General features: G+C 38.6%; 2 protein-coding genes across 18 annotated transcripts in view; both read left to right on the forward strand.

The window, feature by feature from the left end:
• Positions 1–14,055, forward strand: part of MGA (MAX dimerization protein MGA) — a 210,131-nt gene extending 196,076 nt beyond the window's left edge. For 13 of the 14 annotated variants that reach the window (XM_073211664.1, XM_037018924.2, XM_017642832.3 and 10 more), the window contains 7 exons: positions 1,749–1,879; positions 4,149–4,200; positions 6,310–6,516; positions 7,395–7,506; positions 7,785–8,015; positions 9,112–9,288; positions 10,229–14,055. In XM_073211664.1, the coding sequence (XP_073067765.1) occupies positions 1,749–1,879; positions 4,149–4,200; positions 6,310–6,516; positions 7,395–7,506; positions 7,785–8,015; positions 9,112–9,288; positions 10,229–11,514 (2,196 nt within the window). In that variant the 3' untranslated portion in view covers positions 11,515–14,055. The remainder of the gene's footprint in view (positions 1–1,748; positions 1,880–4,148; positions 4,201–6,309; positions 6,517–7,394; positions 7,507–7,784; positions 8,016–9,111; positions 9,289–10,228) is intronic. The other variant, XM_017642835.3, reaches the window with a different exon arrangement.
• A 3,608-nt stretch (positions 14,056–17,663) lies between these two features.
• MAPKBP1 (mitogen-activated protein kinase binding protein 1) overlaps positions 17,664–24,489 on the forward strand; it is a 47,610-nt gene continuing 40,784 nt past the window's right edge. For 3 of the 4 annotated variants that reach the window (XM_037018929.2, XM_073211673.1, XM_073211675.1), the window contains exons 1-2: positions 17,664–17,799; positions 18,326–18,547. In XM_037018929.2, coding sequence (XP_036874824.2) covers positions 18,431–18,547 — 117 coding nt within the window. In that variant the 5' untranslated portion in view covers positions 17,664–17,799; positions 18,326–18,430. Of the gene's footprint in view, positions 18,548–24,489 lie in introns of all 4 variants that reach the window. The other variant, XM_073211672.1, reaches the window with a different exon arrangement.

Consider the following 24,489-nt stretch of genomic DNA (forward strand, 5'->3'; position numbering starts at 1 on the left):
ACTCAGCTTCTGTGTTAGTGCCCTGTTAGTGCCTAATTGCCTTAATGCAGATAAAATATAGCAAAAAGATTAGTATTTTAAAATTCTAAAGTGTTTAAATATTTTAATGTTCCTATGTTATTTTTATATCTCAGTTGTCTCATTTGTAAAATGAGGATCTAGCTCTACAATGGATGATTCTATTTGCATTTGCTTTATATTCTATCTATGGCCCAATCCTTTTTCAGGGCAGATATCTGCAGGTACCTGAAGAATCCGAATTCATCAAGATTAAGGGTTAGCTTGTAGATCTTGCATTTTTTGCAGACTCTCCCATTGCAAATCAGCCTGGATAAGCATCAGATCAACAACAGTCCAGCTTTAAAACCAGTGAAAACTATTGCTGTCAGTAGAACTGACTTAATAGAGTGTCTTAATCATACAGGGTGGCATTGCTTAAAATTCCTCATAGGGAATCTGAAATACAGGGTGCAGTGATGTTTTTTTAAAGGGCATATTATATTAAATGATCTCTAAAATCTAAATTACTATATTGTATTTATGTACCTGTCTGACACCTATGATATGCTTGTGATTAATATTATATTGGAATAGTATAAGGAAAGTTGTGAGTAGCCTCTTTAATATAAATCTTCCATTATGAAGTTTATTGGATATTATTGACAAAGCTTGCAGTTAAAGGCATTGCAGTAGACAGATATTCTTCAGTTTGAATATTGTAAAGTGTCTACCTTCATTACTATTCAAACTTCTTAGACTCTGTTGGGACTCCGTTGATTTAGCTTTCCAGTTAATTTTAATATACATTGTTTAATATACATACTGTTTAAATTGTGCTTAAATTGGGGAACATGAATGAAGGCTTTCATTTAGTGTCTGTCAGCCTTATGGAGACTATAATTTGGGGGTAAGTAATTTTTCCAACAAGTTTAAACATGGCATTAAGGTGATTGTGATTCTTCATTTTGAGTTGTGCCTCTCTGGTACTGTACAATTATAGATTAATATATAGATAAAAATTCTTGTTCAGTTTCTGGCATAGTAAGCACTACTTTTAAAGGTGGACTTAAAAATTTCGCATATCCCATAATCCATATATTCTACTGTCATAAAAATATACAGTAAATTTCTATGACAGGTGCTCAATAAATGCTTACTGATTGACTCATTTTTTGGTATAATAAGCAAGTACAATAAGCCTGGGCTGCTTTTGATACCTGCAATTCTTCAAAAGCTCTCACTCTGTGAGGTTGAGAGACTTAGAAGACTGGGCAGATTTTCTATATTGTCCTTGAGTATATTTTTATGGGTGTTTGATAAGGGGTTAGCTATGAAGCACTCTTAAAGTAGAACCTAAATTTTTCTCCTTTCCACCTTCCTCCTCACCAAGTTTTATTTTACTGCTATTTAATTTTCAGATTTATGCATCTTTAATGTATCTATATCTGAATTTTTTCCACTAGAAATAACACTGAAGCATCAGTAGATCCCTTTGGGTACTCTCTTCACTCTACTGTGTGTGTTTAATATATATCTATGATTTATAATGTAGTTCTTGGTTTTTAGGTCTAACTGTATGTTGTCTTTATGACTTAATTCCTTATGATTAATTAGTTTAGGATTATCAGAACTCATGGTATAAGGTCAGTGTTTGGCACTGGTTGGTTTTGTAAGGGTACGTTCAGTTGGAAAGTCTAGGTATGCTTGCCCCCCAGTACTTTATTTACTTCTGGAATGCTGTATTTCAGAGTAACTGTGTAGACTGCATTGAGGATGATGAGGAGCAGGTGGACATTGAGACTGTGGAAGAGCTCTCAGAGGAAACTAATGTTGCCCACATGAAGACCACAGCTGCCCACACACACTCTTTGAAACAATCGTAAGTCTTACTTCTTTTTGGATTTTTGTTTTTGTTTTGTGACCATAAACAAAATTAAATGTTCTGTTCAGGACCTCTGGATAACTGACTTGGTTCATTTATTCTTCTAGCTTTTTTCTGATTAGTAGATGAGGAGAGGAGCTATAATTTGGAAGTAATTAACTTGCTTCAGTCAATTGAATTATTGGTTATTTATAGGAGACAGTGTGTAAATGTGAATAACCTATGCTTTTGGAGCCTGACACATTGGTACTAAAAAATACTAGTTTTGTTAGTTTATAGCCATTTAACCTTGGGCAAGTTTTTAATCTGAGTCTTAGATTCTTTATCTATGAAATGAGAAAAATGACCCCATTTGAAAATGTATACAGCTAGCATAGCTGATACAAGTGGACTACTAAACAAAGGTCCATTCCTTTATCTTTTAAGAATAAGACATTAAGTTCTAAATTTGGTTAGTTTACTAGTTAAGCTGGTGAGAGACAGGAAAATTTTCTTAACTGTTCAGCTGCTGAGGGCATGATGATTTGCTCAGGAAAATTTATTCCATTTTGTATTTTAGTAAGCCCATATTGATGAGGGATTGGGGTAAGGGAAAGAAGATACAAGTTTTATTTTGTGCCAGATACTGTGCTTTTTCTGTTACCTCATTAACCACCATATAAAGTAGCAATGAGTTGAGAAAGAGTAATTCTTCATCTCCGGATGCTGAGGAAGTCTAAGGAGGAGGAAGTAGGCCTGGTAAGTTTCTTGACTCCAGAGCTGTTTGGAGGCTGATTGAATTGTCTGCTGGTTAAGATTGGAAGAGTTTAAATCTCTTTAAAAAACTCAAAGACTTAAGTTCAGCAGTATTGCTAATTATGGGTTCGGTATACTAAAATTGAGTTCCTAACCAGCAACAGCAACAAAAAGTAATCTAAGAAATACCATTTACAATAGTAACAGGAAAAAAAAGCTGGGATTATTAACAAAAGCTGTATAAGACTTTTATAAACAGTTACTGAAAGACACTGAAGAAGAAATCCAGTAAGTGGAGAGATACCATGTTAATGGAGTAGAATAATAAAAGGCCAAGAATAACCAACACACAAAGAAGACAAACTGTAAAGGAACAAATTTTTTAAAATTTCTGTTAAAACACCATGAAAACAGAAAAAGGCAAACTCAGACTATGAGGAAACTATCTGTAGTACATGTTTGACGAAGGATTAGTATCAAGGATATAAAATAATTGTTACAAGTCAGTAAGAAAAAGATAACCCAGTAGGTAAGTAAATAATGGACATCACAGACAATTCATGGGAGAAGAAACTGGATGGCAAGTAAATACATGCAAATTTGTTCAGCTTCACAAGTAATTAGGGAAATGCAAATTAAACCACAGTGACTTTGCCAATTCACACCTCTAAGACTGGTAAAAATTGAGATTTTTGATAGTACTGTTATCTAGTAGTGGAGCAATGGGAACATACAGCAGGTGGCAGAATCAAAGAACCACCTTGGAGAGCAGTGTGACATTACCAGAGTTGAAGATGTTCATGCCTTCCTTATACCCAGAAATTCTACTCCTAGGTATATAGCCTAGAGAAGCATACACATATGTACAAGGGGTCGTTTATGGGAGTATCTGTCCACTGCAGATTGGATGACATTGAGAATATTTGGAAACAACCTAAATAACTAACATTCTGAGGAAATAAATTTTAGAAAAAATCACACTTTAGTATATGTAGCAGTTAAAATGATTTGATGAGAACTATATGTATCAACATATCTCTAATATTGACTGAAACACCAGTTGAAGAAAGATAAACTATTATGTTTTAAGTGCTATATATTTTCTGTTTAGGGATACATCCTACATTTCTAGTAAAACTGTAAATACATGCATTAAATTCAGTTTGGGAGTGTGAGGAGGAAGGAAAAAAGGAAATGTGATTGGGTAGGCTGCACATAGGATCCTCCTGTATTTTTGAGATGTTTTATTTCTCAAACTGGGTGGTAGATACCTGGATGTCCATTATGTATTTGTTTATACAGTTTTCTATGTCTGAAATACTTCATGATTGAAAAGTAATTTACAGTTTCTAGGACTATTTAGACACTTCTTAGAGAAAAAAATACATTATATTACCACATAATGGATTTTGGGGAAAAGAAGCTGGTCACAATTTAGACAGCTTGGAATGGTTTGGTTTAATATAGCTGTGAAATAGGTCTTAGATTATAGAATTTCAATAAGACATTGGAAAATACTGTCTTTATGTAGGTGCCGTACCCATATTTCTACAGATGAAAAAGCTGCTGAAAGGAGTCGAAAGGTATTTATAATATATTTAATGATAACTACTCATTTAATAAAATTGGCAATTTTTGTCCTTAGGGTTAAAACAATAGCTATGGCTTTTTTCAGGGCTATTTTTACTAGTGGGTTAGTATAATCAGCTTTTTTTCCCTAATGAAATTATATTATTAATGCTTTTTTTCCTTTTAGTCCTCTACTTCCTCCAGATAAAATAATTTAGAGGAATTAAAATGGTTATGGCATTTATGGAAATTGACACATCTATTTGAAAATGATCATATAATGTATAATGATGTGATGTGAAACAGCTGGCTCTCTTCCTTGTCTAGGCCCATGATTTTCAGTGACTTAAAAAGTTAATTATTTTCTGAAATGAGGGCTAGCAGTTCAAGGAACCATGAAATTATAAACCTTTGATTTTTTTCACAATGTATATTCATGGTACCATAATTAAGCAACATTTTATCTTTATCTTTGCTCACCCTAAGAATGGAAGAGAGTTTGGTTATTTAAATCATTTTCCACTTGTTACTCTATCTTCTTAATTTAAGCAGTAAAGACAGTGAATGGAGATTGTATTGAGGTGAAAGGGAGGTAATCAAGTCCTTTCAAAAACCACTGGGTGATTACTTTGGGTTTGGTCTGGTTTTGTGGGGTGTCATAATACATACTTGTATGGGTGAAATCATTTTGCATATATCACTATTATTTTTTCATTCATCCTAAAACATTTTTCAGACATAAGAATTTTCATAATAGCTTATTATTACAATCTGTTTTGTACCCTAATTATTATATGCAAGTTATTTGTAGTGTCTTCTGTATTTAAACTTGGTATTAATTTTCTGTCTTATTGTATCTTTTATTCTCCCATACTATACTATACAATAAGTTTAACTTTGACAAGGACAATGATTTTAAATAAGAGTTTTGGGATTTTATCAGGGCTGTGATAAAGGCAAACAGTGTCAGAAAAAAAGATAATTAGAAACATCAGAGGAGGAGAAATACAAAACCAAAAAGTTGTAGAAGACAGGAAATGCAATTACTACTATGTATGAATAGTATTCAAGTTATCATAATAGGGTAGCTCCTGTTAATTTTTAAAACTTTATAAATGAAGTATGAAGGACTTAATTCCAGTCTTGAAAAATGTGTAAGTACTAACATTTTGGAAAGAGGGAAAAAAGAAAGAAAGGGAGGATACAGGTGCTGATATCCCCATTTTACAAAGAGATACTGTCTGTTGATACAATGAGAAATTAAGATAGAATTGTATTCAAAGTGCATAGCAGGAAGAAAACAGATAGCATTGAAAATGGAAAAGAATAAGTTTATATTACTATTTTTCATTTAGGTTATAGACTTAAGAGCCAGAAAAAGGCACTAACAATCAAAAAGTGGTTGTTTATGAGGATCAGGTACAGGTGAAGGGCACAGTTGCTTTTCATTATAAGCTCTTCAGATATTTATATTTAAAACCCTAAATGCATTTATTACTTTTATAGTAAATAGCTAAAAATTGAAGACTTTAAGTTATCCTGAGGGTCAAGAAAGACTTTCCTAAAACGAAATGTAAAGTTTGAGTTTTAAATGTTAAATTATGGAGGCAAGGTTGGGAGGGACAGAGGCAGGCAACAACCTGTGTAACGTGAGGGAGGTATGGGATTGATTGAATGTATGTTTTGCAAACTTTCAGCACTTCGGAATGGTTACAGAAAACTGATTTACGAAGAGTGGTAGTTGATTGATGCTTTACCAAATTATTATAAAGGGTTTGGAAGTATGTAAGAAAAAAAATTTAAACTTATTTTCTATCAATCAAGATTTTATTAAAATGTAAATGTTATCTTTGTCATGAAAACAAGTTTTAATAATAATAAATTAGATAAGCTTTTTAGATCATCTCCTCTCAAATTCTTCCTCATTTTTGAGAACCACTGAAATTTGAGCTGGGCATTGATATGATCACATTGGCATGTATTAGAATTTATACTGTTGAAGTTAGATTTGGAGGAAGGAGAGACCAGTGGTAAAATGTTAGGCCAGGCAGAAGATGGTGGGTGTCTGATACAGAACAGTGCCACTTGAAAGATACTTAGGTGGCAATCTTTTATTTGGATAGGCTCCATCAATTCCTCTAAAACTGAAGACTGATTATTGGAGTGAAAAACTACAGAAAGAAGCAGAAGCTTTTGCTTATTATCGCCGGACACATACTGCCAATGAAAGGCGCAGGCGTGGTGAAATGAGGGATCTCTTTGAGAAATTGAAGATCACATTGGGATTACTTCATTCTTCCAAGGTTTCCAAAAGTCTCATTCTCACTAGGGTAGGTATTCTGTGAAAGTGACAGACAAGTGAGTTTAACTGAGAGAATATTCTAGAGATACTATGAGAAAGAGAATATTACCATATGGAGGAGATTTATATAGAGCTTGTATTTAATATTTGGATGTGTACTAGTGAACGCCCAATAAATCCTTTAGGGGAAAAGTCCTTATGTTGAGTTAGAGTAACTTTTCCTTGAAAGTCAACATTTTTTAACCTGCAGAGCTATTCTTCCTTCAAATAATGTCAGAAACTCTGGTTAAGCTCCATTTACCACAATCCATTTACATTGGTGTTCTCTATATATCACTTAGAACAGTTTATCACAGTGCAAAGTACAACCAAGTGATATTTACATGCTTCTTTAATAGTTGACAGTCATTTAAAAGAAAATCTGAAATACTCATGCTAGCAGAAGTTTGAACTTTACATGTAGAATATCTAAGGTAATTTCATTTAAATTGCTTTTAAGTAGAAGTTGGAGGAGCAAAAGGAAAACACTGATATTCCTCTAGAACAAAGTTATTTCAGCCAGATTTTACTTAGACTAGGAGGTGATTTTAAAGTTGACTATTAAAAATCTAAGCAGAGTAAAATGTTTTGTCTCTTTGCAATAGTGGAAACACCTATTAACCATTTAGTGACACTCTTTGGAAATAATCATGTTCCTTAGAAGTATAAGATGGAAAACCTCCTGCAATTTAACAAAAAAAAATGTTTCCAAATAATTTCCAAAAGCATCAAGAATTCTTATAAATGGCATTATAAAGTTCTGTAGACTATTATATTAAATTTTTTTCATTGAAGAAACTGTGTAGGCCTCACCTGTTTTTAGGAAAGAGCAAGTTGATTGACATAATTTTACTCTTTCTGTTCTAGGCATTCAGTGAAATTCAGGGATTAACAGATCAGGCAGACAAGTTGATAGGACAGAAAAATCTCCTGACTCGAAAGCGGAATATTTTGATACGGAAAGTATCATCTCTTTCAGGTGAGATACGTGAATGATCTCTTGTAAAGTGTAATAGTTTGAAGAGAAGAAATCCTCAGTAGATTTTTCAGATACTACTAAGTATAAGGCTTGGTTCCCAGAGTTAACAGTGGAGTTACCTTTTGACTGGATGAGAAGTTTTTCTGGATTATAATCACTCTTGCCTTGCATAGTTTCAGGGAATATAGTTAAATCAACTGGACTTCAGTTGTTTCTCTTTATTATTATTATGAGGTGGTTACATAGAGAGTGATACTTTATTCCCTATCAACTTACAGGTAAGACAGAAGAAGTGGTCCTGAAGAAGCTAGAATATATTTATGCAAAACAACAAGCTCTAGAGGCACAAAAAAGAAAAAAGAAGATGGGATCAGATGAGTTTGATATGTTTCCCAGAACTACCAAACAGCAGGAAGGATCTGCATCATCTGTTGATCTTGGACAGATGTTTATAAATAACAGAAAGGGGAAACCTTTGATTCTTTCCAGAAAAAGAGACCAGGCCACAGGTAGGAGGGGACCTTTTTTGCTTTCCTCAATGTATATGAACACCAGTTTAGTTTTGGTTAGTGGACCAAAAATCTTCTCTTGGCCATAATTTTAGTTTTAATTAAATGAATTAAAGGGTTCTATAAAATACTAACTACATAATATTTGGTTTCTAGCTTTACATATTCAAACCTAAGAAGTTTCCAGTAATGGTAACATGTAAGACCTACTTCTGATAGCAGTCTACAGTCATATATTTTTCTTCTAGTGTTTGAGTAATTTTTTAAGCTGCTAGACTTCATACATGGACTCTTGATTTCCCTGCAGTTCTGCTTATGAGTTGAGGAAGATTGGGTCTAGCTGAGACAAATAAATTGAAGCTTTAAACAAATTTTAATTTTGTTGAATCAATCTCTCTTTTCTATCAGATAGCCTGCCAGTGAATTGCTACTAGGGAACAAGAAATTGATTTTAAGTTCTTACTCTCTCCTGTCTTGACTTTGGAAGTGAGCCTGTATTTATTAATTTTATGTTAGTTGTTTATATTCTTAGAGAATGATATATCCTATTTTATTTTTTGGGTAGTCCAGTGTATGAACTAGGAAATCTGGCTTATTTTCTCAACTAAGAAAGTAGTGATGGCTTCTAAGATTCTAGTTTGTTTTAACACTGAAGAATGAAATGATGTTATTACTAAGAAAGTACTTTAATGATCATTTTATCCAGTTATTTCACAGGTGGAAAAACTGAAGTCTAGAAACTACAATTTGTCAGAGGTATATAGGAGAGCAAGCCTAGGAATAGAATTGTGTGTGCCTTCGTCTTGATTCAGCCATCCTGACTATCAGTAACATTCTGTTGAAAAAGTGGTTCCATAGCTCTGTTCCTCAACAATAAGAAATACTTTCCCTTAGGAGAAGGAGTGGATAGGTAATCATTATTCAGGGAAAAGTGGTTCAAAAAGTAAATTCCAAGTTGAGGTTCCCTGAATTTGAAATTTACTTAACTGCCTTTTAAGTCAGAGTGTGGCTTTAGAAATGTCTGCTAGGCTCCTAGGCTATACTGCATTAGTTGAAGATTTTTTATCCTTAAATAATTTCTTATCTTCCTTAACAGAAAATACCTCACCCTCTAACTCTCCGAACACCTCTGCCAACATTGTGATGACTCCACAAGGGCAATTGCTCACCTTAAAAGGTCCCTTATTCTCAGGACCAGTGGTAACTGTTTCTCCTGCTCTCTTAGAAGCAGATCTGAAGCCTCAAGTTGCCGGCAGTGCTGTGGCTCAATCAGGTATGTCATGAGTATTGTCCTTTATGGTATTGAAAAGAGTTATTTCCTGGTATCTCACAGTGACAGAGAAAGCCTTTGAATGTGTTCTATCAAAAAACAGCTGTTATATTCACATTGCCTTGATAAGAGACCTCTTACCAAGGGTACCCTCTTTTTAGAATGTTTGTACCCTCTTTATAGAACATTTTGCTCAGTCTGTGGTACTGGTTGGTCTTTTTTTATCTGGAATTAGAGACCATGGTCTCTAGTTATTTCTAAGTAGTAAAAGAATTGAAAAAGTGTGAAAGTAAAAGGGAAGATGGGGAATCATTGTTTTAGTTTTTGGTGTTGATAAATATTAACAATTTTGTGATAAAATTGTCGATTTATTAGTTTTTTATATAATTTATCAATTTTGTGACTCAGGTAGTACACTCCTATATTACCAGCCTTATTTAGTTTGAGCACCATTCTCTTTTGGGAATAAGGAGTAGAATCGAAAAGGAAGTCTGACTTTGATGATTTAGGTTCTAGGCACCTACATTTCTGTTAAGGTAAAAGAGTATTCTTAACCAGTATTAATACTACTTAACCCAATCTGGAGGCATCATCCTTTCTCTACTACTGTTGCTTATAGGGCTTCATTTTTCTCTCAGAGTTGCAGTTAATTGGATGAACAGAATCAACATGCATGTCTGCCTAAGGATAAAGAATTAATTTGGGGAGCATTTCTATAAAATAGAATTTTATTTAGAATGGAATATCTAAGAGTCTTCTGGGTAAATTTTACCTATTTTCTGGTTAGGCTTGGTCCATAATTTGAAGAACTAATAATTCCTTTCATCTTTTTAATAAAAGTAGACTGGTGAATTTTGAGTACAACTCCCTGAGATGGTCTTTGGGTATGAGTGGAGAGAGATACTTACTATTGTAGATCTAAATAATGTTTTTCCCCCTCCAGAAAACGACGACTTATTTATGATGCCAAGAATTGTTAATGTGACATCATTGGCTACAGAGGGAGGTTTGGTAGATATGGGTGGCAACAAATATCCTCCTGAAGCTCCTGATGGCAAGCTGCCTGACCACCTGAAAAACGCTGTCAGGAGTGAAGAAGGCTCCTTTGAAGATTCGGGTAGAATCTCTTCCAGAGGCAACCATAGAGATGGCAGAATGGCATTGGGTCCAACACAGATTTTTCTGGCAAATAAAGATTCTGGTTTTCCACAAATAGTTGATGTTTCCAGTATGCAGGAAGCACAAGAGGTCTTACCCAAAAAGATTTCTGGTGATCTGAGAGGGAGTCATTATAAATGGAAAGACTGTGAATCAAGATGGGAGAGACTGAAGCCAAAGGAGTCTCCATTTCATAAATTAAAGATGAAAGATCTCAAAGACCTCAAGGACTCAAGCATAGAGATGGAACTGAGAAAGGTAGCGTCAGCTATAGAGGAAGCAGCACTTGATCCTGGTGAATTATTAACTAACATGGAAGATGAGGATGATACTGATGAGACACTAACGTCTCTACTCAGTGAGATTGCCTTTCTTAATCAGCAGCTAAATGATGATTCTGTTAGCCTAGCTGAACTGCCCACCACTATGGATACAGATTTCCCAGGAGATTCTCGACGGGCTTTTATCAATAAGCTTCCTGGTGGGAACAGAGCAACTTTCCAGGTTGGCCGCTTGGGAACTGGTGTGAAAGAGTTGCCTGATGTACAGGGGGAGAGTGACTCTGTCAGTCCTCTCCTCTTGCATTTGGAAGATGATGACTTTTCTGAGAATGAAAAACAACTTGCAGAGCCAACCTCTGAGCCAGATGTCCTTAAGATTGTTATTGACTCTGAGATAAAAGATTCCCTCCTTTCCCATAGGAAAGCCAGTAATGGAGGGAAGAGTGCTTCTGGCATCCCTGCAGAGCCTGAAAGTGTGTCTTCACCCCCCATCCTACACATGAAGGCTGGCCTAGAGAACAGCAACACAGATACTTTGTGGAGGCCTATGCCAAAGTTGGCACCTCTAGGTTTAAAAGCAGCTAATTCTTCTAGTGAGGCAGATGGTCAGAGTCTCAAGGTGATGCCTTGTTTGGCACCTGTAGCTACCAAAGTTGGGTCAATTGGACACAAAATGAACTTAACAGGGAATGACCAGGAATGCCGGGAGAGCAAGGTGATGCCTACATTGGCACCTGTTGTGGCCAAATTAGGCAGCTCTGGGGCCTCACCAAGTTCTACAGGGAAGTGAACTTAATTGTCCTCAGGCTGTGAGGGGAAACCTCCTTTCTCTGCAGGCCTCTGTTATTATTTGTCATGGACATGTGATCCCTGACCTTGATGTGGTGGATAATGGTAGAGAAAGAGGGTAGGATGCTGACCTCGGTACTAGAAATTACTACTATGAAATTCTGATCATGTTAAAATGTGTTACCTCACTTGTGGTGCTGGGTCTCCTCGTCCTCTCTAAGAAGATGTGATTCATTACTAAACATGAGGTGCCCCTCTTACCCAAGGAGTTCATAATAGGACTCTAGGTCCATAGTGTTTCCTAGTTCTTCCCTCCCAGAGAAAAAGCTGCTTGAGACTTAGGAGTTGCTATGGACTGCACTGTAGTTGATAGCTGCTGTTGAGGTCGAGTCTGAAATCTAAGGAATGTGATGCACTTGTGCAGAGGGATCCAGAAGAGAGAGTTTTTAGTTGGTGTTTCAAGAGTAGGGGGAGAGAGGATGAGTTCCATGGAATACCAAAGTGAAGGACATGAGTCATTCAGCAAAATTTTCTCTTCTTTAATATCCCAAGTAGCTTCCATTCCCTCACCTTTTCAATCAGAATTATAAATCCAAGCCTTCTGGTAAAGTAGGAATGCTTTTTAACCTTTATTACTGAGGTAATTATTTTGAAATGTTAAAGTACTAGTTCTCCCTTAATGTCTTTGGGTATTAAAAAGACCGCTTCATAGTACCAGGGATTTCTTCCTTGAATATATATTTTGGAGGTAGGCAGAGGGAACCCTTACCCATTCATAAATCATGTCACTTAAGAGACACCTAAAATGAGAAGCATTCCCTCTCCTGACCAGAGACAGTGGCCAAAATAATAAATTGTGGGGCTGGATACTTACCAAATCAAACCAGCCTTCTGGTGCTTGAAGGTTTCATTCACTATTACCTGCAGAGGATGTCAAGAAAAGAAAAGTCACAGTAGGCACTCTTTACCAGGGAAATAAGGCAGTATTTGAATCAGAAGATATATTTTTTATTATCTGCTACCATGGATTCAATGATCTGTAGAGCTTTTTCACTCATTAGCTGTCAGGGTGTGAAGGACTGACAGCCTGTAAAGATAAAGATATTTATATTTTTGTATAGTTGTTTTCATAATTTCTCAAATGCTGAAGTTTTCAACCTAGAAGATGAGATTTGTATTGAGTATAGAAATGATGTTTCCTATCTAGTTTGTAAATAATCATGGTGCACTTGAGGGGTCTCTTGGAAATTCCTGGGGGCAAGCATCACTATTCTGAAAATGTATAGACTGGGATTTAGCTGCTGCATTTTGCCTTTCTTAAATAACTATATTTTGGAATGTAATCCCTGTTCTGTCTTCACTGACAGATTTGCTTGTGTTGTCAAGTACTAACACAAGAGCTTCCAGTGCCTGGGCTGTGCCTAGGTGATGCTGTTTCTTCTATAATCTTGCCTTCTTTATCCCAAATCCCACTCAGCATATTTTAAGACCTAGGTGGTGAGACCAACTTTGGAATAGTTTTAGCCAGTGAATTATTACTTCCATGGTTGGGCCCCTTTCTAGTAACTGGTAAGCAACAGATTGAAAAGGGTGGAAAAATTTCCTCTGCAAATATGCAGTGGGAGCAAATTCTTTGTTGGTTTTGTGTTACTTGCCTTTCTAGACCTGCTCATCAGCATTCAACCCTCCTTCCTCTGAAGGTTACTGAAGAAGCTTGAAGTCCATAATGAACACCTTTCAGCTTCTCACTATCCCTGCCACTCCTCTTTGTTCAGCAGATTTCATTCAATGTCTTAGCCAGGGAGTCCAGCACCTGTCCCCCCTGCTAATAATTGTCGTTGGAGAATACTAGTACTTTAATCCAGGTATAGCAATTTCCCATTATTTCCTTGCTTGTCTCATCCTTACTTTTCCTCCTGACTTCCCAAGGTTCTTGTTATGGCTTTTGAGGGTCAGCCAAGGAGCAGGCAAGTGAATGAATAATCCTCAGGAAGAGAAGGACCATTCTGTTTCTGAACACTGTCCCTTTTTTAGAAGAAAATGGGTGAACAGGTAATAATTAGTTCTTGTTGGGAAGATATTTGGCTCTGTTTATGAGAGATGTACAAAGATGGAAATGAGAATTTCAGGTGTTCAAGAAAGGCTGCAGATGTCATTACAAACCTCCAAGATAATGGTGTTTTCCAGACCTCTTAAGACTGAGAAGTTGTCAGGGCTGATTTAAGGAGGAGTGTCTTCAGAACAGTCTTGCAGTCTTGGCAGAAATCTAAACTCCCCCAAAACTCCTACCCTTTAACTTTACCCTCAGAGAAACCAATGTATGAAAATTACATGTGTGATTATGAGAGATGTAGTTGAGTGAGAGGAGTTGAGGAATTGGGAGGATAGTGAGCTCTCACCCTAACTCTATAAGAAGCATGATCTCAGTAGACCAATAATTCGCCTTTTTATACATCTGTAAATAAATGGAATGTTTTTAAGAATATAATTATGTCAGATTTAGCTTTTTCTTTTATATATTAAATATATATCTTTCCTTTTCTGTTTTTGGAAAATGACTATTTTTTTAGAAACTTAACAGAAGATGTTTGGTGAGTGGAAGGCAGAATGTATAAACTTGAAATAAATCAGTTAAAAATTAAAGCCCAACTTGGTGTTGGGAAGTTTGTGCTGAATTGGAGTAGAGAATCCTAATGTCCTGAGACTTTTGAGAGGGGTGTCATTGAAGTAGTTTTATCATAGGAATTCCTTACTGTTTTCAAAGTTCCTGACATGACATTTGGGGTTTTACTGTACTTATAGTAAGTTTTACATGGTGTCTTCAAAATTTTATATAATTTGATGCAAGTATTTGTCTCAAGCAGTCCTACTTCTTGAATAGAAAGGTTAGCCTCATAGTACCAATGTGTGCAAGGTAATATAACTGGTAACCTGGGAATAACAGGACATACACAGTCTTAGTGATTAAGGACAATAGATGTTCTTAAAGCAAGATGTGTTAACTAGTGTGATTTACAAAAAAATTAAAGGAGTCCTTCTGACACTGAACTACTAACAGATCAAGTCCAGTTATACAAACTTTATACAGAGTGCTTTGTGTAATTTTATATAAAGGCAGGGATTTTGTCCTAGAAGTATGTATGAAATACCTGACATTAGAAGCCTATTAAAAGTTTGAAAATGTTTTGAACACAGAAGAAAGGCAGACAATCCATATGTCATTTGGGGGCAGGGTTTAGTAGTGTAGATTTTTTTCTAATTATACTGCTTGAGATGCTGAAATGGAATGAGCTCAAGTGAACTGAGAGGTAAACACACTTTGAAAGTGTGTCTAAAAAATGGTGATAAATCTTGTTCACCACCCCCAGAAATGTAAAAACAAAAAACAATGAACAGAGTAGGCAGCACATTTTCAATAACTTTTATAAAGAATGATAACCAAGAATCAGAATACATTTCTTGCACAAAATTGTTGATTTTGAAGAATGTGTTTGGAAGGGCATAAGTACTTCATGTCATTGTATTGCCTCTAATCAAACTTTACAAGAATATGAATGGCTTGATGCAGAGATTAGAGCTAAGGTATACAGACTCACTGCTGTTTGGAGAAGAAAAGGTCAGTCAAAAATGCATTTTTTGAAAATAAGTTGGGGAAATAATTTGATATATACAACTTTTGAACTGAGGCGTAATTGTACTATATGAAATAATGACTGAACTCCTCTACAAAGATTCCTAAGTGTTCAGCAATAGTTAATGTAGGTGTGTGTGGAGGGTAAGAAGGGTAAACCATAGGATGAGTTGGAAATTTTGAGACAAAATCTAAGCTCTACCAAATTCTTCTATCATAAACTCTGCTGTTAGAGGAGATCTTGTTAAATAGGAAAGTAGTCCTGGGAGCAGTGTTCTGAGGTCCGTCCTGTTTTCAACTGCAAGCTTTAGTCTCAGCTGTCCTGCAGTGCCTTACATATAAAGGTGCTCAATAAATATTTGAATTGATGAGCAAATGTTTACTCTAGCCAGTTAGTTTTCCAGGATCTTATACTTGCACCTTTTTCATTTGGGGGCAAGGGTGAATTTTAAAATCTGATCTAATGAGCATAACAGAAAATTGTGTACTTCTAGAGATCTAGAATTTTAGAATCTGACAACTATGTATGTATACATACTTGGGACATACACAAGCAGAATAAAGTGAAGTAGTGTATAGAGGGTGAAATACAAGTCAACTTCACTCTGGAAGATGGGATGGCACAGATTTAACTTGGACAAGAGGGAATAATGTTTCCATTCACACTGGACCTGGGACTGTTATTTTCTGAGGAGTTCATGAGGCATAACAGCCTATAGCCTGTTTCCATATTGGCACTTCAAAGGCTGCATGGTACCTAAACAATGAAGATTGGACTAAATTGTGAAGAATTAAAAATATATAGTTTTTGCCTTAGACTGGAAGCAATCATATTCTAGACTTAAATTTGATTACATTGTTCTCAGTTGTTTTTCACCTAGATATCTGAGACAATGAAAGCAGAAGCTTGGATTTGCCTATGGAGCTTCAGCTTCAAATGAGAGTAATTTGGAGAACATTCTCTAAGTGCATAAACCAGGATAGCTGTGGACAGGCAATGACCATTAACATTCTATAAACCCCCTTACCTGGCCATTATTGGTTAGGTAAGTTAGAAAACAATTGGTGGATACAAAAATAATTTGGAGATTAAGGGACAACTTCAGATGGCAGTTGCTGGGGAATGCAGTACACAAGTAAGGACACCAGGTGGCACCATTTCTATTAGCTCCTACCCCCATAGAGAGGAAAGTCAGACTGGCAAGTTGAAGGCATCAGCCCCCTATTTCATACTGGTAAGGCTAATGACACTTATTTCCCTCCTCCAGATTTGGGAAATGTGACAGTTTCATTTTGTATTTTATTACATCTGCAGTGCATGGTTGAAGGGAAGGAATATGCCTCTGCTAGCTATTGACAGTTGTCTAGGTAACTAAAAATTACAGATGTCATTTTTAGTATGTGGCTACAATACACAACAATACATAGCTCTTTTGCCATTTAGCTGTACAAGGCACACCCAGAACAATGGGCTTAGGGGTTCTTTTTTGCTATCATGTCATCTCCCCTGGTGGTTCAAAGGGTCTGGATTGGATGAGACATACTCCAGTGTACTATTTCTCTGGGGCCCAAGTCTTTTGGCTTAGGCTAACCTTTTCATAAGAGAACTGAGGTAGCAAAAAGGCAGAAAGGTTCCTAGGAAAGTGGACTTTTGGCTGAGACACATGAAATATGTAAAGGTGTGTGTGTGTGTGTCCCCACCACGAGCCAGAAAAACTATACGACTCAGTCAAGCGCCACCGGATTGATAGCGATCTCCACAAAGTAAAAGTACTATGGGAAAGGTTTCATGAGTAAATTTTGACTGAACAAGGAAAATGGAGCAAAGAAGTCCTGGTTTAACTGGATCAGAGCACAGTGGGACACTGGAGGCTAAAGAAACCATGAAACATATCCCGGAGCACATTTACTTGTCTACCCTCCCCCACACTCCTGCAACTCTTCAAGGCTAACATCTCCCTCTTCCATCATGGCCAATTAGGTCGCCCAGTTCAAAACTGTATTAGTGGTCGAAATAATTACTCAGGAGAGTCATTATTTACACGTACGTCAACGTGCCAGGCAGGCGGCAAGCAGAAACTGTTCGAACCGCTTTAAACCCCAGCGCTTGGTGGGAGCAGAGCCTCACCGCTCTACCTCAATGTTGTAATTCTGAGGTAGGAGTTTTCAGTTTTGGTGCCTCTGGCCCATGAAACGCCAACCATAGCACCCTGGGGGCGTGGTTGCCGTCTAGTTGGGGCTCTGGGAAGGGCAGTCCTCCGGGGGACCAGGCCTGATAATACCATAAAAGGTTCGGTTCTCCCATTTCTGGAGCCGTGTTCTGTTGACCTTCCCCCAGGAGAGATATCCGCGACCACATAGTGCAGAATTCACGGTTCTCGAATCCCGTGTCCGGCTTCCTAGGCCCTTTCATTGGCTCCGCCCCCATAAGGCTTACTCGGCCACTCTCGGAACGCTCTCCTGGATAGAATACAAGCCGCAGCCCCTCCCCCTGGCTCCGCCTACCGAGCCCGTAGCGTGGCCCAGGCTGTAGTTCGCGTTTTGAGCCGCTCGTGCCACCATAGCTGCTGCCACCGCTACCGCCGCGGAGCTGAAATCGCCTAGCGCGATGCCTGAGGGCGCCGTGCGCGGGGCAGTCCCCGCGCCCCAGGGCTGGTGAGGCTGGGCCCGAGTGAGGGCGCTGGCGAGTAGTGGGGGCTTCTGAGGGAGGTGAAAGAAAGGTGCAGGGCTGTGGAGAGCGGAAAGCGAGTCCCGGAGGGTCGGGGTGGAGGGAGGCTCCCGTGGCAGAACGGGTTGCCGGGCCACAGCGAGCCCCGCCGCGCCTTGTCCCGCCGGTCGCCAGCGCAGGTACCCAGGCCCCCTGCAGGACTCCTTGGCGGCGTCCTTCCGTAGATACTGCAGTTGCCATGGGAACAGTTGGGAAGTAACGGGGACCAGACTAGCCGCCAGCCCTACTAGGGCCCATCCCATCCCTCTAGTTAAACGCCTCTGGGCAGGCGTGGGCCTGGCATTTCTTCGCGGCTCAGGCTTTTTTTCCTCCTTTTTCATGGGTTTGTCCTTCAGACGGCATAAAAAAGCAAATAGGTTTGAAGGCGAACATGAGAAGGGAGAGAGCAATACCTAGAGATAGGAACTGCAAACACTGCTAGGCAGAAGCATAAGGTGGCCTCTGCCATCTCAGGTCAGTAAGAGGGCATACTGGAAGGACCTGTGGAGTGGGAAGACAGTGCCACTGGTGAGACAAGTCCCAAGACTTGGCCAGAAACTGTCCCCGAGCCTCCTCATCATGATGGCCGTGGAAGGATCAACCATTACCAGCCGGATCAAGAACCTGCTGCGATCCCCATCGATCAAATTACGCAGAATTAAGGCAGGAAACCGGCGAGAGGACCTCAGCTCCAAGGTGAGTTCTAGTACTGGGAGCCACTCCTTTCCAACCCTCTCCTCTTCTGCTCCATGTTCCTCTTTCATCTTCCTCTTTCTTGGGAAAGAGGAGCACTAGAAGCCCCTGTTGGCACTCAAGATCAATTGTGCCCATTTCTGCCCTTCAAGAAAACAGGGATTTAGTTTTGGGTTAGAGGAAAAGAGCAGCAGGGGTGGGCATTCTGAGATTTATCCATGAAGAGGGGAATAGGAGAAAGGCAGCTGGGTTCAAATGTGGCTCCATTACAAACTAAGTCTGCTTGGGCAAGCCAGTTGATATGCTATGACTCAGTTTCCCCTCTTGGAAGAGTGTAGTGGGACACTGTGTGTAGGGCTAAGCTGTGACTAATGTAGCCACAAGTGTTAGTGTCACAGCTGGGGTCTTGTAAGGCAGTAGTAACAGAAAGAAATAAGCTAAAACATGTAGTCTGAGGAATTGGCTTGGTAAATGATTACCCAGGGTCAGAACAAATTTATTTGTCCCTTCAAGAGAACTAATTTAAACTGAAGCTTCCTGGCTTCTTGGGAATGCTGACATACAAGGAGTAAGCTATCTGCCAACAAAATAGTTCTCTTGGTTTGCTCTTGAACATTGCTTATCTCAATCATTATATGCCAAGAGCTACATCCCATCCTCAGAGGCCAAGTCCCTTCCTATCCTCTTAGTTGTCTGGGTATTGGTCTTTTATGCTTTCTTCAACTTTGTTGAGCTCCCCAATTTTGGAAATACCAAAGTAGACTAAATTTATTTAATCCCTAAGGAAACCAAGGGCTTTCTTCCCCATGGAATTAGATTAGACTTTTGAATCTTGTTAGTAGCCTGTAAATACAGTAAGTAGCATTGTGTGTACAGGATTGCTACAGGCAGAGGCATTTGAGACAGCAGCATTTTATTGCCTTGCCTGTATCTCTTCAGAGATGAGTAAGGCCAATGAAGAATAATTTAGAGTGCTAATGTACAGCATGGCAGGGTTGTGGGAGGACTTAGTTCAGATCCCCATCACTTAGCAGAGCCTTACTTGGATTGTTCAAAAGGTGAACTGCTTTCCTGTGTATTTCAGCAGAGGTTGTATTGAACTGAAGTTGGCCATGAGTTTCCATGGCGGTGGAGATAGTGACCTTTCCAAGGATGCTTACTAATCACAGAGGCAGGAGAATGAGCCTGAAACTTAGAAACGGTCTTAGATTGGACTCTCTTCCCTCCTTTGTTGTATTAGGTCATTCTTAGTACAGCAAGCTCTTGTATTCTTGGCTGGAAACTTTGTAATGACCAGTACTATTAGAACAGCCCTTTCATATCTTTGGCCTCTTTTTCTGACCAAGAATGGTATAGATACTAGAAATGTGTGATGGGAGTTTAGTCTTTAGTGTTAATACTGTAGTGTTGGTCTGGAATCCAGAAGGTATGGTCACCATTCTTTAAAACTTCCCATGTTATTCATCATTAGTGCATTCAACAAATGTTCATCATGGCCCTTTTATGCGTGGAGTCAGTGATTAATAGAACATTGTCTTGGCCATCAAAAAGCTTGTGGCTAGTCAGACATGTAACAAAATAATTACAATATGATGTGTTAAGTGTTGTCTACAAGTATGCATAAAGGGTTAGTGGTAGCACTGGGGAGGGAACCGAAGTCAGTTTAGGGGAATTAGGAAAGATTTCACAGAGGAAAGGATGCTTATACTGTGAGTCCTGAGGCAGGAGGAGAAGAGAAGCTCTCCAAGAAAACTGAAAAAGGGCATTTCTGGCATTACCATCAAACATCCCCGTTTCAAATAAGAATTCAGTGCTTCAGACTACTTTAAATGGCTTTATTTGTCCTAAAGCTGTGAATGAAGGAAATACTTTGCCAAAGTTGAATGACCTTTGAATAGTCTGACAGATTCAGAGTGATGGTGCCTATCTTCAGCAACTAAAGGGAGTAGCTGTCTTTGTGTGCCTAGGACCCTGTAGATGCCTGATTCCTCACACTCCTTATTGGAGACTTTCTACCTAAGATAATCCTAAAAGCTCACTTGTGGCAACCCACATAGGACCTGGTGTATAAGGCTTTATGAGCTAACACTTGGTGGCTGTGGATAATCATGGTAATAGGCAAAGAACTTGTGATTCATGGATAACTAACTTTGAAATAAAATATGATGACCAAGAAATATATGCCTTTGTGGGGGTAGGGGAAAGGGGGCAAAGAAGGAAGTGACAGGCCCTTTATGCAGCTCGTACCTCAGATGGTGGCCCACTGCTTTGAATCATTCTGTTCCTTCTGTCTGAAGTAGCCTTTATACCAAATTATCTATTTTTAGATCCAACAATAGATTTACTGGAGCCACAGGGTCTTCTCTCTTCTCTGACTAGACTCGGTACCTTGGAACCAGACTCTTACGTGTTCTTTTATGTATGTCTTCATTACCTAAGATAAGGGTCATGTTCTTCATTTCCTTTCTATCCCACTGTTTAGTACAGTGTAAGGTATGCAGTAAAGACTAAATGAATGAGAACAATGTAAAGACGTCAAATATAGTGGGGGATAAACTTGGAATTCCAGAAGAATAGGAAATGATCAGGAGGAACTGTGACCTCTTTAGAAGAGAAGTCAAAATGAGGAATAATAAAATGTTGGAAAAGATTTTATTTCCTATTTAGGTGTGAAGGGCATAGGAGAGAAGGAGAAGTACACTTTTGCAGTAAGTAGTGCTCATGAAAGGTTTTTTTAATTCAGGAGAGATATAGTTAAAATATGTTTAAAAGCTGAAGTGAGAGCCCATAGAGATGGAGATGTATGTTATTAGAGAGAATAGATGGGAGCTGAAATTTTTATTAAACTTTCTCTAAGAGAGGAAAATCTCTGCAGTGTAATAAAATTGGAAGAGCAGTTTGAAATTTTGTGCCAGATCTGCTGAATTTTGAAGTATAACTCAGTTACCAGTTGTAAACACCCTTCAGTTTCTAATCCTGTGTGGTTGTCAGTTCTACCTCTCATCTTATTTGAGGCTGTTTTCCTTAAGAAACAAATGTGTATGTTCTTGGTAGCTAACTCTCCCCATCTTTTCTTAAAGTTTCTGAAAGAGTTTTATGTGGAGGGAGCTGGTTTGTTCTTCTGTTTTAACAAAGAACAGAGATGGACTGAAGCCGAGCAGGCAAGATTTAAGTTAGGGACACAAAAGGATTGCTTGTGTTAGAGGGTTGTTGATTTTTGAAAAACTAAGTGATGGAGGTTTTCAAATCTTCATCCTCCTTAATAGCCATGAATCCAGTCTGGATTGTGTATTATCTTTCTGAAGACAATGGGCAAAGAAGACTTGCAGCTTTTTTTGTAGTTCTCAGTTTTTAGGAATGTAGGTTTGAGCATTCATTCCCCCTGCCACCCTCCTCCACACACCCCTCACATTTTTCCCCCAATTTTCTCCTGATTGTATGGTTGTGCTTTGAGCCTTTAAATATGTGGCTCTAAGAAGAGTTTGTGTAGGTGAGTTTCAGGGAAGAGAAAAAACTGGCAATAATCTAATTTCAGCTTTTGCTCAGTGTTTGAGCCCAGATATTACTAGTATTGAGAGTCTTTAATCTGCTTATTTGGTTGGGCCTGGGGAGGTGGGTGGCAGGGTGCAGGGAGCATATTCATTTTCAAAGTATCTATGGATCATTGACTCTAGCTTGATGGATCTCGATGTCAGGGAGAAGTTAGCAGTGCAGTGAGATATCAGAATACCTGTGCATCATCTTAAGACTGCACATTCCTGGGCCCCATCCTGGCTATATGAAATCAAAACCTCTAGGGGTAGAGTTTGGTACTTGTGTTGTGTTAAGTTCCACCAGAAGCCCACTGCTGGGTTATGAACCCCTGGCTTAAGTGCTAGGACCCTGAAATCTGTTGGTTTCATACCCAAAGTCCTCTTGGAAGCTTCTTGAGGATATATAAAGCTAGCCCAGTAAGTGTACTCTTCTCCTTGAGTAGTTTTTATTACCACTACATCTTTAGAATGATTGCTCCATAAACTATGTCAGGGATAGCTCTAAGAGAACTGTCCTGTTGTAGGGTCAACTCAGCTATGAGGATCTGATCATTGCTGTACTAAGAGATCAGCCGGAATTCCCTCTGTGGGCAGCAATAGGAAACTTCACGATAATATCCCTGATTCCTGGCCATTTTTTAATGTCACCATTCTACTACCCACTTCCCTTGGGACTCTTAGGAACCGAGAGTCTTTAGTGTTCAATACACACTCTCTGGGCTCCCCACCTAGACCAGAGGACCAAGAGTAGAGGCCCCTGTGGCCAGCAGCCCTGCCTCCCACCTGCCTTTGTGAATGAACGTGGGCAAGTTTTTCTCTCTTTCTGTATTCTTCAATTAAGGCTTCAGTGTATATTTCAGTTAATGGAATATCTTGTGGTCCTCAGAACAGGGGGTGTATAGTGAAAAGTGTGGGGTGTTTTCCAGGTTTTGTTTCTTTGATCATCATTTCTCCTTCTGGTGCCTGCAGCTGCCCTCAAAGTGATTCTCACTGGAGAGACCCAGCCACTCTAAACTTTGCTGTCTGAAAGAACCCAGCCTCTAAGTTGTCTTGCAAAGCTTTCCTTCATGCATTTGGCCTCGCTCACTTCAGAGTGTAATAGCCCTGCTGCCCTCCAAGTTTCTTTTTCCTCTCCCAGCTTACAGTTTAGGGCAAGTTTTCTCTGTTGAATCAGTTTGAGTCATTGCCTTATTTCCTGCTGATATTTTGAATGGTTTTGGGGTCAGCTCAGCTATGAGGATCTGATCATTGCTGTACTAAGACAGATCAGCAGGAATTTCCTCTGACTTGACATTTCTCTGACTTGACTTCTTGCTTTCATTTGTCACCTGAGTGTTTTCATTTTTTGGCTAATGAAAAAGCATTGGTAGAAGTGAGGCTTCAGCCTGACCTCTGTAACCTCTGTAACTCCATGAGTCTAAAAGATGGGCTTGTGGCTCTTCTTTCCCCTTTGCAAGACAGTCCAGGGCTTGAATTTTGGGACTATGTTTATTCAAACTAAGCTTCTCTGGGAGCTGGTCTTTCCCTCTGTTGTTCTTAGAGTATCTGTTGGTTTTACTTCATGTCCAGACTGCAGTGTTGGTAAGAAAAAAAGCTACAGTGTTTTCAGGAGGATTTGTTGTATTATACATCACATTCCCACTGCTACAAGCTTAGCCTCTCCCCTGGGCTCCATTGTTTGATGCAGGCCAAGGCCTAGTGTTCCGTCAGCCTCCTTCTACAGCAGTTCTCAGCAGAGGTGTGGAATGAGAGCTGCCCACCTGTTAACTGAATCAAATCCATATTTTTGGATTTGCCTTAACTTCTGTTACCTTTTACTATTAAAGCAAAAGGGGACAGGAGGTCAAGAAACAAAGGGAGTATGACAGACAAATTGGACAGTGTGGATCTTTAGGGTTGATATTTTTTAGTGTTCACATTTTCCAAATCTTGGTTTCCTTCCTCCCAATGGTTGTATCAGCAAGTCCACAGTGCTTCTAAATTGGCTACAGCATTTTCCTTAGGTTTTGAAGGATACTTACAGAAGGATGAGTTCACAGTATGGATGTCTCCTCTTACACTTGTAGGGAGTAAATGGCACCACCTCTTTTTTTTTTTTAAATCACAGAGAATGTTTTTAATGCTTTTTTCTACCCTATAAAATAATCTTTTTTTTTAGACTAGATTTCTAAGTTTACACACCTTATCATTCCCCCTAAAGCTGGGTGAAGTTAAAGATATTTTCCCTCCTCTGCTCTTTCATTCATAGTTGAGATTTAAATTTACTTGAAGATCTTGACCACCACTTTGTGAAACTACAGGGCTGATTTTTTTTTCCCTTTGTCAAATTCTCTTTTGGAGGAATCTGAGAAGGGAATTTCTTAGGTTCTTCTGGATTTTAACATTGCTTCTCATCATGCTGAGTTCCCTACA

This window comes from Manis javanica, chromosome 8, assembly GCF_040802235.1.
Source record: "Manis javanica isolate MJ-LG chromosome 8, MJ_LKY, whole genome shotgun sequence".
Lineage (NCBI taxonomy): Eukaryota > Metazoa > Chordata > Mammalia > Pholidota > Manidae > Manis > Manis javanica.